Source organism: Schistocerca serialis, chromosome 8 (assembly GCF_023864345.2).
Source record: "Schistocerca serialis cubense isolate TAMUIC-IGC-003099 chromosome 8, iqSchSeri2.2, whole genome shotgun sequence".
Classification (NCBI taxonomy): Eukaryota; Metazoa; Arthropoda; class Insecta; order Orthoptera; family Acrididae; genus Schistocerca; species Schistocerca serialis.
Window position 1 is genome coordinate 157,155,422 of NC_064645.1, and position 13,499 is coordinate 157,168,920.

The 13,499-nt window shown below is 43.8% G+C and overlaps 1 protein-coding gene across 1 annotated transcript in view; it reads right to left on the reverse strand.

Annotated features, from left to right (window-relative positions):
• Positions 1–13,499, reverse strand: part of LOC126416622 (uncharacterized) — a 580,403-nt gene that overhangs the window by 22,183 nt on the left and 544,721 nt on the right. Inside the window, exon 5 of the mRNA XM_050084379.1 lies at positions 9,408–9,606. Coding sequence (XP_049940336.1) covers positions 9,408–9,606 — 199 coding nt within the window. The remainder of the gene's footprint in view (positions 1–9,407; positions 9,607–13,499) is intronic.

The window sequence follows — 13,499 nt, forward strand, 5'->3', positions numbered from 1 at the left end:
GTTGAGTCCCATAGTGCTCAGAGCCAGCCAGCCAGCCAGCCAGAACTCACATGTTCACATTTGCGTGAAATCTTATGGTACATAACTGCTAAGGTCATCAGTCCGTAAGCTTACACACTACTTAACCTAAATTATCCTAAGGACAAACACACACACCCATCCCCGGGGGACGACTCGAACCTCCGCCGGGACCAGCCGCACAGTCCATGACTGCAGCGCCCTAGACTGTTTGTACTAAAGTTTGACATAAGTAGCAGTAAAATTAACAGAGGACAAAGTTCTTTAAAACTCAAATCAAATTACAGTTGTGCTAAAAAGCGGGGAGGTGCTAAAAAGTGTAGAGGACCGCATGGAGAAACTGCAACTACATCTGCTGATTAGGGCAGCTCATGAAATTAAAGATAACAATACAGGAAGATGCCACAGACTGTAGCCCAATTAAGCAACACAAATTAAGGAACACAAACTGAGACATGAAGTAAGCAAGTAGAGAGCAGCACACAATCTACATGGCGCTACCGCACTTTACGACAGTTACGTTTCTTTAATTCACCTAGAGTAAGCTAATCAACACCAATGGCAGCCGGAGATGATACTGTCTCGACACAAGTCTGGTGATGAATGCCCCCAATCTATGTTCACAAACCTCACGCTTCACTTTCAGAAACCTTTACGTAGGGGAACGACACCATGCTGTTGAGCAGAAACGTCCCACTTTTGGCCTAAAGTATGCACATTGATAGGCACGAGGTTGGTATCTGCCTGGAGTAGTGTTCCTTCGATTGGTCACGCGCTCCACGCCAAGTGCAGTGGCAGGGCGACTCAGTTTGACTGGATACTAAGACTTTTTTGGGTAAGAGAAATTACCGTTCTCATGCTGATGTCATGGCATCTTCGCCCTTAATGTATGCACCGAGAAGGTGAAAATATTAAACTCAATCAATCTGTAAAAGCAGTGTTTGCAGCAGAGCGAACCACAGGTAGGCCAGAGCTCTGCCTGAAGCACACAGTAGCCTCACTTCCACAAATCTCCCTTGGGAGCCGCGCCTCTCCTGATGAGGTCCACAGACTGCCTACTGCCGACAGCAGGACCCTGGGACAACACCAGCATTGAACCCCCCCCCCCCCCCCCCCCCCCCAGTGCAGAAAAACACCAACTACGCAATAGTGGCAGAAAATTAAACAATATTGCGTAGACATATATGACAGTAATGTCACAGCTTTTTCTAACATTTATTATGACTTACATAATAATTGTAATAATTGATGCATACGGGTGATAACCTCCCCCCATGAACCATAGACCTTGCTGTTGGTGGAGAGGATTGCGTGCCTCAGCGATACAGCGATACCGTAGGTGCAACCACAACGGAGGGGTATCTGTTGGGAGGCCAGACAAACGTATGGTTCCTGAAGAGGGGCAGCAGCCTTTTCAGCAGTTGCAGGGGCAACAGCCTGGATGATTGACTGATCTGGCCTTGTGAGACTAAGCAAAACGGCCTTGCTGTGGTGCTACTGCGAACGACTGAAAGCAAGGGGAAACTACGGCCGTAATTTTTCCCGAGGGTATGCAGCTTTACTGTATGGATGAATGATGATGGCGTCCTCTTGGGTAAAATATTCCGGAGGTAAAATAGTCTCCCATTCGGATATTCGGGCGGGGACTACTCAAGAGGACGTCGTTATCAGGAGAAAGAAAACTGGCGTTCTACGGATCGGAGCGTGGAATGTCAGATCCCTTAATCGGGCAGGTAGGTTAGAAAATTTAAAAAGGGAAATGGATAGGTTAAAGTTGGATATAGTGGGAATTAGTGAAGTTCGGTGGCAGGAGGAACTAGACTTTTGGTCAGATGAATACAGGGTTATAAATACAAAATCAAATAGGGGTAATGCAGGAGTAGGTTTGATAATGAATAGGGAAATAGGAATGCGGGTAAGCTATTACAAACACCACAGCGAACGCCTTGTTGTGACCAAGATAGACACGAAGCCAATGCCTACGACAGTAGTATAAAAATGGTTCAAATGGCTCTGAGAACTATGGGACTTAACTTCTAATGTCATCAGTCGCATAGAACTTAGAACTACTTAAACCTAACTAACCTAAGGACGTCATACACATCCACGCCCGAGGCATGATTCGGTCGCGCGGTTCCAGACTGTAGCGCCTAGAACCGCTGGGCCACTGCGGCCGGCCAGTAGTACAAGTCTATATGCCAACTAGCTCTGCAGATGACGAAGATATTGAAGAAATGTATGATGAGATAAAAAAAATTATTCAGATAGTGAAGGGAGACGAAAATCTAATAGTCATAGGTGACTGGAATTCGATAGTAGGAAAAGGAAGAGAAGGAAACGTAGTAGGTGAATATGGATTGGGGGTAAGAAATGAAAGAGGAAGCCGTCTGGTGGAATTTTGCACAGAACACAACTTAATCATAGCTAACACTTGGTTCAAGAATCATAAAAGAAGGTTGTATACATGGAAGAAGCATGGAGATACTGAGAGATTTCAGATAGATTATATAATGGTAAGACAGAGATTTAGGAACCAGGTTTTAAATTGTAAGACATTTCCAGGGGCAGATGTGAACTCTGACCACAATCTATTGGTCATGAACTGTAGATTAAAACTGAAGAAACTGCAAAAACGTGGGAATTTAAGTAGATGGGAACTGGATAAATTGACTAAACCAGTGGTTGTACAGAGTTTCAGGGAGAGCATAAGGGACAATTGACAAGAATGGGGGAAAGAAATACAGTACAAGAAGAATGGGTAGCTTTGAGGGATGAAGTAGTAAAGGCAGCAGAGGATCAAGTAGGTAAAAGGACGAGGGCTAGTAGAAATCCTTGGGTGACAGAAGAAATATTGAGTTTAATTGATGAAAGGAGAAAATATAAAAATGCAGTAAATGAAGCAGGCAAAAAGGAATACAAATGCCTCAAAAATTAGATCGACAGGAAGTGCAAAATGGGTAAGCAGGGATGGCTAGACGACAAACGTAAGGATGTAGAGGCTTATCTCACTAGGGCTAAGATAGATACTGCCTACAGGAAAATTAAAGAGACCTTTGGAGAAAAGAGAAACACTTGTATGAATATCAAGAGCTCAGATGGAAACCCAGTTCTAAGCAAAGAAGGGAAAGCAGAAAGGTGTAAGGAGTATATAGAGGGTCTATACAAGGACGATGTACTTCAGGGCAATGATATAGAAATGGAAGGGGATGTAGATAAGGATGAAATGGGAGATATGATACTGCGTGAAGAGTTTGATTGAGCGCTGAAAGACCTAAGTCGAAACAAGGCCCCGGGAGTAGACAACATTCCATTAGAACTACTGACAGCCTTGGGAGAGCAAGTCTTGACAAAACCATCTGGTGAGCAAAATGTATGAGACAGGCGAAATTCCGTCAGACTTCAAGAAGAATATAATAATTCCAATCAAAAAGAAAGCAGGCGTTGACAGATGTGAAAATTACTGAAATATCAGTTTAATAAGTCACGGCTGCAAAATACTAACGCGAATTCTTTACAGACGAATGGAAAAACTGGTAGAAGCTGACCTCGGGGAACATCAGTTTGGATTCCGTAGAAATATGGGAACACGTGACGCAATACTGACTCTACGACTTATTTTAGAAGCTAGATTAAGAAAATGCAAACCTACGTTTCTGGCATTTGTAGACTTAGAGAAAACTTTTGACAATGTTGACTGGAATACTCTCTTTCAAATTCTGAAGGTTGCAGGAGTAAAATACAGTGAGCGAAAGGCTATTTACAATTTGTACAGAAACCAGATGGCAGTTATAAGGGTCGAGGGACTTGAAAGGGAAGCATGGTTGGGAAGGGAGTGAGAACGGGTTGTAGCCTCTTCCCGATGTTATTAAATATGTATATTGAGCAAGCAGTACAAGAAACAAAAGAATAATTCGGAGTACGTATTAAAATCCATGGAGAAGAAATAAAAACTTTATGGTTCGCTGATAACAATCTAATTCTGTCAGAGGCAGCAAAGGACTTGGAAGTGCAGTTGAACGGAATGGACAGTGTCTTGAAAGGAGGATATAAGATGAACATCAACAAATGCAAAACGAGGATAATGGAATGTAGTCGAATTAACTCGGGTGACGCTGAGGGAATTAGATTAGGAAATGAGACACTTAAAGTAGTAAAGGAGTTTTGCTATTTGGGGAGCAAAATAACTGATGATGGTCGAAGTAGAGAGGATATAAAATGTAGACTGGCAATGGCAAGGAAAGCGTTTCTTAAGAAGAGAAATTTGTTAACATCGAGTATAGATTTAAGTGTCAGGATGTCGTTTCTGAAAGTATTTGTATGGAGTGTGGCCATGTATGGAAGTGAAACATGGACGAGAAATAGTTTGGACAATAAGAGAATAGAAGCTTTCGAAATGTGGCGCTACAGAAGAATGCTGATGATTAGGTCGGTAGATCACATAACTAATGAGGAGGTACTGTATAGTATTGGGGAGAAGAGGAGTTTGTGGCACAACTTGACTAGAAGAAGGGATCGGTTGTTAGGACATGTTCTGAGGCATCAAGGGATCACCAATTTAGTATTGGGGGGCAGCGTGGAGGGTAAAAATCGTAGAGGGAGACCAAGAGATGAATACACAAAACAGATTCAGAAGGATGTAGGCTGCAGTAGGTACTGTGAGATGAAGAAGCTTGCACAGGATAGAGTATCATGAAGAGCTGCATCAAACCAGTCTTAGGACTGAAGACCACAACAACAATGGACGATAAAGGCAATAGGTGAGAGAAAGTATGTGGGGGACATCTACACCATGCGGGCTGCACCTGACATTGGGAACACCATCATCTTGGACACCCCTCGGTCTGGAGCAGTGGGCAACAGGCGGCAGGTCGGTTCATGGCACAGTACCAATACAGGAAGGAAGCTACGACGAAGATTGACCTACCAATGCCACGGATATAGATGGCAGTACCTGCAAGAAAACTATTCTCTCCATACAAACAATAATTACTATTAATTCAGGGTGAGTATATATGCTTTATTGAAATGTGACAAATATACTAGCTGGGAATCAATTTTTAAAGATTTTACCAAACCACTACTTTTAATGTGAAATGGCATGCAAAATTTGATAGGAGTAGTGCAGGTTACTCTTTCTGCTGATACAGTCAGGTAGGTTCTAGAGCATTCGAGGTTCGATTACCACTTGCTATGATAACAATTTTTAATTTTAAATTTAATAATGAGCAGCCTAGGTTGCACCGTTTACCTAAAATTTACCTAGGTTTCAGTTGGGATAACCAAACCTCCTTCAGAATAACAGTATCAGTAGAGCACTTGCCCGCGAAAGGCAAAGGTCCCGAGTTCGAGTCTCGGTCGGGCACACAGTTTTAATCTGCCAGGATGTTTCATATCAGCGCACACTCCGCTGCAGAGTGAAAATCTCATCCTGGAAACACTATCTACCGTTTGTCCATAGTGTCCGAAGTTCCATGTGGCTTTTCGCGGATGATGCTGTAGTATACAGAGAAGTTGCAGTATTAGAAAATTACAGCGAAATGCAGGAAGATCTGCAGCAGATAGGCACTTGATGCAGGGAGTGGCAACTGACCCTTAACATAGACAAATGTAATGTATTGCGAATACATAGAAAGAAGGATCCTTTATTGTATGATTATAAGATAGCGGAACAAACACTGATAGCAGTTACTTCTGTAAAATATCTGGGAGTATGCGTACGGAACGATTTGCAGTTAAATGATCATATAAAATTAATTTTTGGTTAGACGAGTGCCAGGTTGAGATTAATTGGGAGAGCCTTTAGAAAATGTAGTCCATGAACAAAGGAGGTGGCTTTCAAAACACTCGTTCGATCTATACTTGAGTATTGCTCATCAGTGTGGGATTCGTACCAGGTCGGGTTGACAGAGGAGATAGAGAAGATCCAAAGAAGAGCGGCGCGTTTCATCACAGGGTTATTTGGTACGCGTGACAGAGTTACGGAGATGTTTAGCGAACTCAAGTGGCAGACTCTGCAAGAGAGGCGCTCTGCATCGCGGTGTAGCTTGCTGTCCAGGTTTTGAGAGGGTGCGTTTCTGGATCAGGTATCGAATATATTGCTTCCCCCTACTTACACCTCCCGAGGAGATCACGAATGTAAAATTAGAGATATTCGAGCGCGCACGGAGGCTTTCCGGCAGTCGTTCTTCCCGCGAACCATACGCGACTGTAACAGGAATGGGAGGTAATGACAGTAGCACATTAGCTGCCCTCCGCCACACACCGTTGGGTGGCTTGCGGAGTATAAATGTAGATTTAGATGTAGGTGTAGTGGACATCGTCAAGCTAAAACTGCAAATGTCAAATTTCGTCAGACTGTAAGACTTATCTGGAACTGCCTCGGCCCCACTTCGCCACCGTGATGCGGCAGTCATGAATGCTGTACTGGGACTGACCGTAGCATCATGAGGCCCGCCTAGGCGGACACAATACCTTGAGCCTGCGCATAAACTGTGTGATAGTTACTCGTTGCGACAAGACGTGAACTTAACTCCTGACCTTGAATTTACTAGTAACGTAAAATAAAATGTATAGCTGAGGAAAAGGGCGTACATGTTAACCTGTGCAGAACATACTTAGATCGACATTTATGAATTATTCACTAGTCTTGATATGCGGAAGCTATCATGTGCTTACAAGGTATGACCTATCTAGGAAAAATGGTTCAAATGGCTCTGAGCACTATGGGACTCAACTGCTGAGGTCATTAGTCCCCTAGAACTTAGAACTACTTAAACCTAACTAACCTAAGGACATCACAAACACCCATGCCCGAGGCAGGATTCGAACCTGCGACCGTAGCGGTCTTGCGGTTCCAGACTGCAGCGCCTTTAACCGCACGGCCACTTCGGCCGGCTATCTAGGAAAATTTTTGTGCTAAAGCATAAAGTTTAATCACCTAAAAAGGACTTAGGAGTGGGAAGGATAATATAAAGCCAACGTCGTCATTATTACGACTAGGTGTAGAAATTTTTTAAGACGTAATTGTTAAGCACTTGTTTAGCTATGGTTACAACGCATGAACATCCTATTGACTTAGCACACAAATGGTCGTGATTGAACTTATGAACAAGTTTGTATCTATTCTGTAACATCCGGCAATACGGGCCCTATAAATTAGATGGTCATTATTCAAGATTAGTATATTTGACATGAAATGCTCTAGAACCAAGTCAAAAATTACGGCACGTGGCTGATTGAGCTTCTTGGCGAAGTTATGGTTATGAATTGCAGAAAACACTATAGTAGGGGATAATGTAGCGGCAATGGGGTACTCTATTGGCCTTCATGGAGGTGATCCACACACATACTGTAAAAACTGTGTGGACCGCTGCCATCATAATTCGGGCCTGGAGACCAGTGCCATTGAACTTAGGAAATGACAGCGGAAATATGCTTAAAGCTAAACTGTGACTTGGCGAACATCTCTCCAGTCAACACACAAAAAAACTATTGACCGACATAGGTCAATATCTACTTAAAGAACTAGTCAAAATTATGGGAGGATGACGGGAAATGGTTAAATTATGATGTGATTCGGCGAGCAACGCTCCAAGGGCACCTTTAAACGTCATTGAGTAAGATCAATTCAAACTGATCCGGCTAGTCTGAACCAAAATTCTAGGTAAACGGTGCAACGGACGCTACTTATTATTAAAATTAAAATTAATATATATATCCAATTGCTGACAGGGCTGCGAAATGTTGAAGATATTTAAATAACAGTTTTTCTTTGCTGATTTAGGTTTACTATTTTCTACAGATCTGAAACGGAACTGGACTTTTTTAAATTAATTCCCTTAAGACGAATAATAAATCTGTGTTATGACAAGCATGATCTGTGATACTGACACTTGTCAACTCCTTCCTTCTGTAATTTCTTCAGTTCTACAGAGGAAGACATTGTAATTACACCGAATAGCCAAAGAAACTAGTTCACCTGCCTAATATCGTGTAGGGCGCCCGCGAGCACGCAGAAGTGCGGCAACACAACGTGCCATGGACTCGACTAACGTCTGAAGTAGTTCTGGAGGGAACTGACACTATGAATCCTGCAGGGCTTCAATAAATCCGTAAGACTAAGGGGGGTTGGAGATCTCTTCTGAACACAGCGTTGCAAGGCATCCCAGATATGATCAATAATGTTCATGTCTGAGGAATGTAGTGGCCAGGGAAGTGCTTAAATTCAGAAGTGTGTTCCTGGAGCCAATATGAAGAAATTCGGAATGTGTGGGGTGTCGCGTTGCCCTGCTGGAACTGCCCATATTCATCGCAATGCACAATGGATATAAATGGATGCTTAAGTACGTGTGACTTGTCAGAGTCGTATCTAGACGTATCACAGGTCCCATATCACTCCACCTGCAGACGCTCCACAACATTAAAAGCCTCCACCAGTTTGATCAGTCCCCTGCTGACATGCAGGGTCCATGGATTCATGAGGTTGTCTCCATACCCGTACACGTCCATCTGCTCGATATAATTTGAAACGAGACTCGTCCAACCAGGCGATTGTTTCCAATCATCAACAGCCCAAGGTCGGTGCTGACGGGCTCAGAGGAGGCATAAAGCTTTGTGTCGTGGAATCATCAATGGTGGGCCTTTGTCTCCGAAAGTCCATATCGATTACGCTACGTTGAATGGTTCGCACGCTGACACTTGTTGATGGCCCAGCTTTGAAATCTGCAGCAATTTGCGGTATGGTTTCACTTTTGTGACGTTGAACGATTGATTCTCTTCACTCGTCGTTGGCACCGTTCTTGCAGGACCTTTTTTCGGCCGCAGCGATGTCTGAGATTTCATGTTTTACCAGTTTCCTGGTATTCGCGGTACGCTCGTGAAATGGTCGTACGAGAAAATCCGCACTTCATCGCTATCTCGGAGATGTTGTGTCCCATTGGTCGTGCGCCGCCTATAACGCCACGTTCAAACTCACTTAAATATTGATAACCTTCCATTGAAGCAGCAGTACCCGATCTAACAACAGTGCCACACACTTGTCTTATAAAGGCGTTGCCGACCGCAGCGCCGTATTCTGCCTCTTTACCCATCTCTGTACGCTTGCCCATACCTGTTCTTTGACACTTCAGTGTACATATGTTGTATAGACCACTATACGACTAATTCAAATGGCTCAAATGGTTCTGAGCGCTATGGGACTTAACATCTGAGGTCGTCAGTCCTCTAGACTTAGAACTACTTAAATCTGACTAACCTAAGGACATCACACACATCCATGCCCGAGGCAGGATTCGAACCTGCGACCGTAGCAGTCCCGCGGTTCCGGACTGAGCGCCTAGAACCGCTAGACCCCCGCGGCCGGCTGGTTGTGGTGGTGAATATAAACGTACCTGTGGCAGAGTGCTCCCTCTGGTCGATGAAGTCGATCATGGGCTCGCCGGCGAAGCCGGGCACTGCGGCCACGCAGGTGAGCGTCATGGTGCCCACGTGGGCGTCCGTCAGGTGCATCTTGAGCTTCGACGTCGACCACGACAGGTGCTCGCTATCCGGATCGCGGTGCTCCGTCTGCTGGTAGTGGCTCCCAGGGATCTGCACACATCAGGGTATCACGCTTTAATGTCAGGCATGTGTAGAGCGACAGGGATTACATAACATTTTCGTCAGAGAGTGCCCCGTGTGGTTCCTGAAAGGACCGATATCTAAATGGCAATGTGCATTACAAATGAACGGAGAAACATGACATAACGCCGTACACAGTAAGCTGAAACAAATTTCTCTGCTGCAAAGTCAGTCAAATGTGACGGCTGTGAAATCTCAGGATTCATGAAGCGCTCCTGTACGGAAGAAAGGTGTAGGTAGAGGTGAGTTAAGGGCACACGACATCTGGCTCATTAGTGCCAATAAAGTTCACTATATAATTCGAACATCACTAAATAGTATGCCGGCCGGAGTGGCCGATCGGTTCTAGGCGCTTCAGTCTGGAATCGCGCAACCGCTACGGTCGCAGGTTCGAATCCTGCCTCGGGCATGGATGGTTGTGATGTCCTTATGTTAGTTAGGTTTAAGTAGTTCTAAGTTCTATGGGACTGATGACCTCACATGTTAAGTTACATAGTGCTCAGAGCCATTTGAACTAAATAGTATGACACACACAACACAACCACCCTCAATTCTTTAGGGACTCTAACTCAAGTTTATGAAATATCCTCAAGCATCTCATTACGTTAAAAATGAGTTAATTTATTAAGTATTTGACGTTACCCATGAAAGCCTGTATACTTGAAGAAGCAGAAGCTAATTACGTTGTATTGATATGTGGTGTCTGTTCTGTTGGACATTTCCGACAAATCAGACACCATTGGTGATACAGTGGCCATATAGTAACTACATCACGAGAAATCAAGACCTATAGGTATTGAAATGAAACTATGGTTAAGGTTGAGAATTTAGCTGGACCAGGGCTCAAAGTCCGACGTTGCACTTCTCTAAATGATTGCCTTAACCGTCTCGGCCATCCGGACAAACTTCCCTCCAATACAAATTCCCAACCACTGCCTGTCACGCGCAAGTAGCGTCCCCATCCATTAGACCCATTGCTCTAACATATGCTAAGTCCAGCTATCTTGTCCACCCAAAATATCTCTAGAACAATAACAGCTATTGCAAAACGACTTTCACCGGTATCAATGCAGGGCTGGAGCCCATGAATGTACATATTTGGAAACATTCGAAAACGAAAGCATATGTTTTTTTTAACACAAACTTATGCTTTTTTAAATGGACTTAAATTTTTCCTTCAGCAATCCATAGCATGACAAAGCACATACACAATGGCGTTGATTGCATCGCAATATTTCCATTACATCCCGAGATATTAAGACGCGAAGTTGACTCTTGAAACACCCGACATGCGCTGCTAGGCGTGAACCCCATGCTGCCCGTAATCGCAGCAGGATGGCAGCAGACCGTACTATTCGTTTCGGACCTCTTGATAAGTATGGAAGTGTGATTACGCATGTCAATCACATCGTGATTACGGGCAGCATGGGGTTCACGCCTGAGCCTTAGGACGTGCGCTAGCAGCGCATGTCGGGTGTTTAAGCGTCAACTTCGCGTCTTAATATCTTGGGATGTAATGGGAATATTGCGATGCAATCAACGCCATTGTGTATGTGCTTTGTCATGCTATGGATTGCTGAAGAAAAAATATAGGAGGTCCATTTAAAAAAACATAAGTTTGTGTTAAAAAACACATATGCTTCCGCTTTAGAATGTCTCCAAATATGTACATTCATGGGCCCCAGCCCTACTTTGATACCGGGAAAGTCGTTTTCCAATAGCTGTTATTGTTGCAGAGATATTTTGGGTGGACAAGATAGCTGGGACATCCTGTATATATATATATATTCAAGTTGAAGGTGGATGTGGTGATGCTCTCTTTTAGAGGTCACAAATGTTAAAGACGTGGTGAACAGGCGCTGACCACTAGCCGCTTCTACGGCCACATACATAGAATAAAGTACAACAGACTTACAAACAGGATAGTTGAATCAAAAACACCAACTGGTTTGAAGAAGTAGTAGATGACCTAAAACAAGAAGAGATCAGTATTGAAATGATAAATGTGTAAGGCATATGCAGAAACAAAATTATAAAAACGAAATTTGAAGTAGAAGTAAGGAAGAAAACGGGCAAAATATGGACAGAGCAAAGGAAACAGGAACACAGCCAGAGAGTGAAGAGCTTTCGGGAAGAGAAAAAAAAAGGAAGGAAACAAGAAGAATATGAATATTTATGTAATTTCAGGTTAATCACTGTCGTGGTGTCAAAATTGTGTCTGAACGGCTCTGGGCGCTTTCAGTGCGGGTGCACCGCATGTCCCGAATCCCTGCAGAACTTGGCAAATGCTATGAGCATTGGGGCTAATGCCGGGGGCGGTACCTGCGCGTGATAACGTTGAGGTTGAGAATTTGGGTTGGACGGGAAGAATGTACGGACGGCTGAGGAAGTTAAGCCAACCATTCTAAAGAAGCAGAGCTTCCAGGTTAGACGCCAGGTCAGGCACCAATTTTCAACCTTCACCATTAATTTATTTCAATGCCTCTGTCGGGCTAAAGTGCTGATTTCTCGTAATTTACTAATTACTTTAGTTTTATCCACTGATGAAGTCAAACTCAAAATGTGTAGAAACGTTTAAAAATTAACTTTAAAATTTAAACAATGGAAAATCCGGGATGGAATGTAACAATATTATGAAAAGGATAGTTGCTACTCACCATACAGCGGAGACGCTGAGTCGCAGATAGGCATAACAATAAGTGTGTCGGAAAGTGATCTTTCGGCCAAAAAGGCCTTTGTCGAGAACAGATAATATACATTCTCATTCTCACGCAAACGCAACTTGCACACACACGACTACAGCCTCTGTAGTCGTGTGTTTGCTAGATGCGTTTGCGTGAGTATGCGAGTGTATGTTGGCTGTTTTCGGCAAAGGCATTTTGGCCGAAAGCTCACTTTTCGACACACTTATTGCTGTGCCTACCTGCGACTCAGCATTTCCTCTCTATGGCGAGTAGCACTACCCTTTTCATAACATAGTAATTTTAAAATTGGTTAGATATCGCAAAGTACTCTTATTATGAAACACTGGATAAGCGTAGTCTGTGCAATTTGCGCTCCGTTTTAAGAAAAGGTAGGTTTTTATGTACAAATGCCTATGGCGTCTTATCTCCTGAACTAAGAGGCGTGCAGTGATATAATTTTGTAGGTAGACTCGTCGGTATGTGTGAAACTGTCTACAAAATGTGTTGCCAATAGTTTCAAATTAAAACATCATACCTGATGATGAAGTGTTACTGCATGAACAGCGAATATGTAGTGCGTGATAAAGTATTTTCAGTACATTATTTTGAACCCCCCCCCCCCCCGCCCAAGAACCATGGACCTTGCTGTTGGTGGGGAGGCATGCGTGCCTCAGCGATACAGATGGCCGTACCGTAGCTGCAACCACAACGGAGGGGTATCTGTTGAGAGGCCAGACGAACATGTGGTTCCTGAAGAGGGACAGCAGCCTTTTCAGTAGTTGCAGGGGCAACAGTCTGGATGATTGACTGATCTGGCCTTGTAACATTAACCAAAACGGCCTTGCTGTGTACTGCGAACGGCTGAAAGCAAGGGGAAACTACAGCCGTAATTTTTCCCGAGGACATGCAGCTTTACTGTATGATTAAATGATGATGGCGTCCTCTTGGGTAAAATATTCCGGAGGTAAAATAGTCCCCCATTCGGATCTCCGGGCGGGGACTACTCAGGAGGACGTCGTTATCAGGAGAAAGAAAACTGGCGTTCTACGGATCGGAGCGTGGAATGTCAGATCCCTTAATCGAGCAGGTGCGTTAGAAAATTTAAAAAGGCAAAAGGATAGGTTAAAGTTAGATATAGTGGGAATTAGTGAAGTTCGGTGGCAGGTGGAACAAGACTTT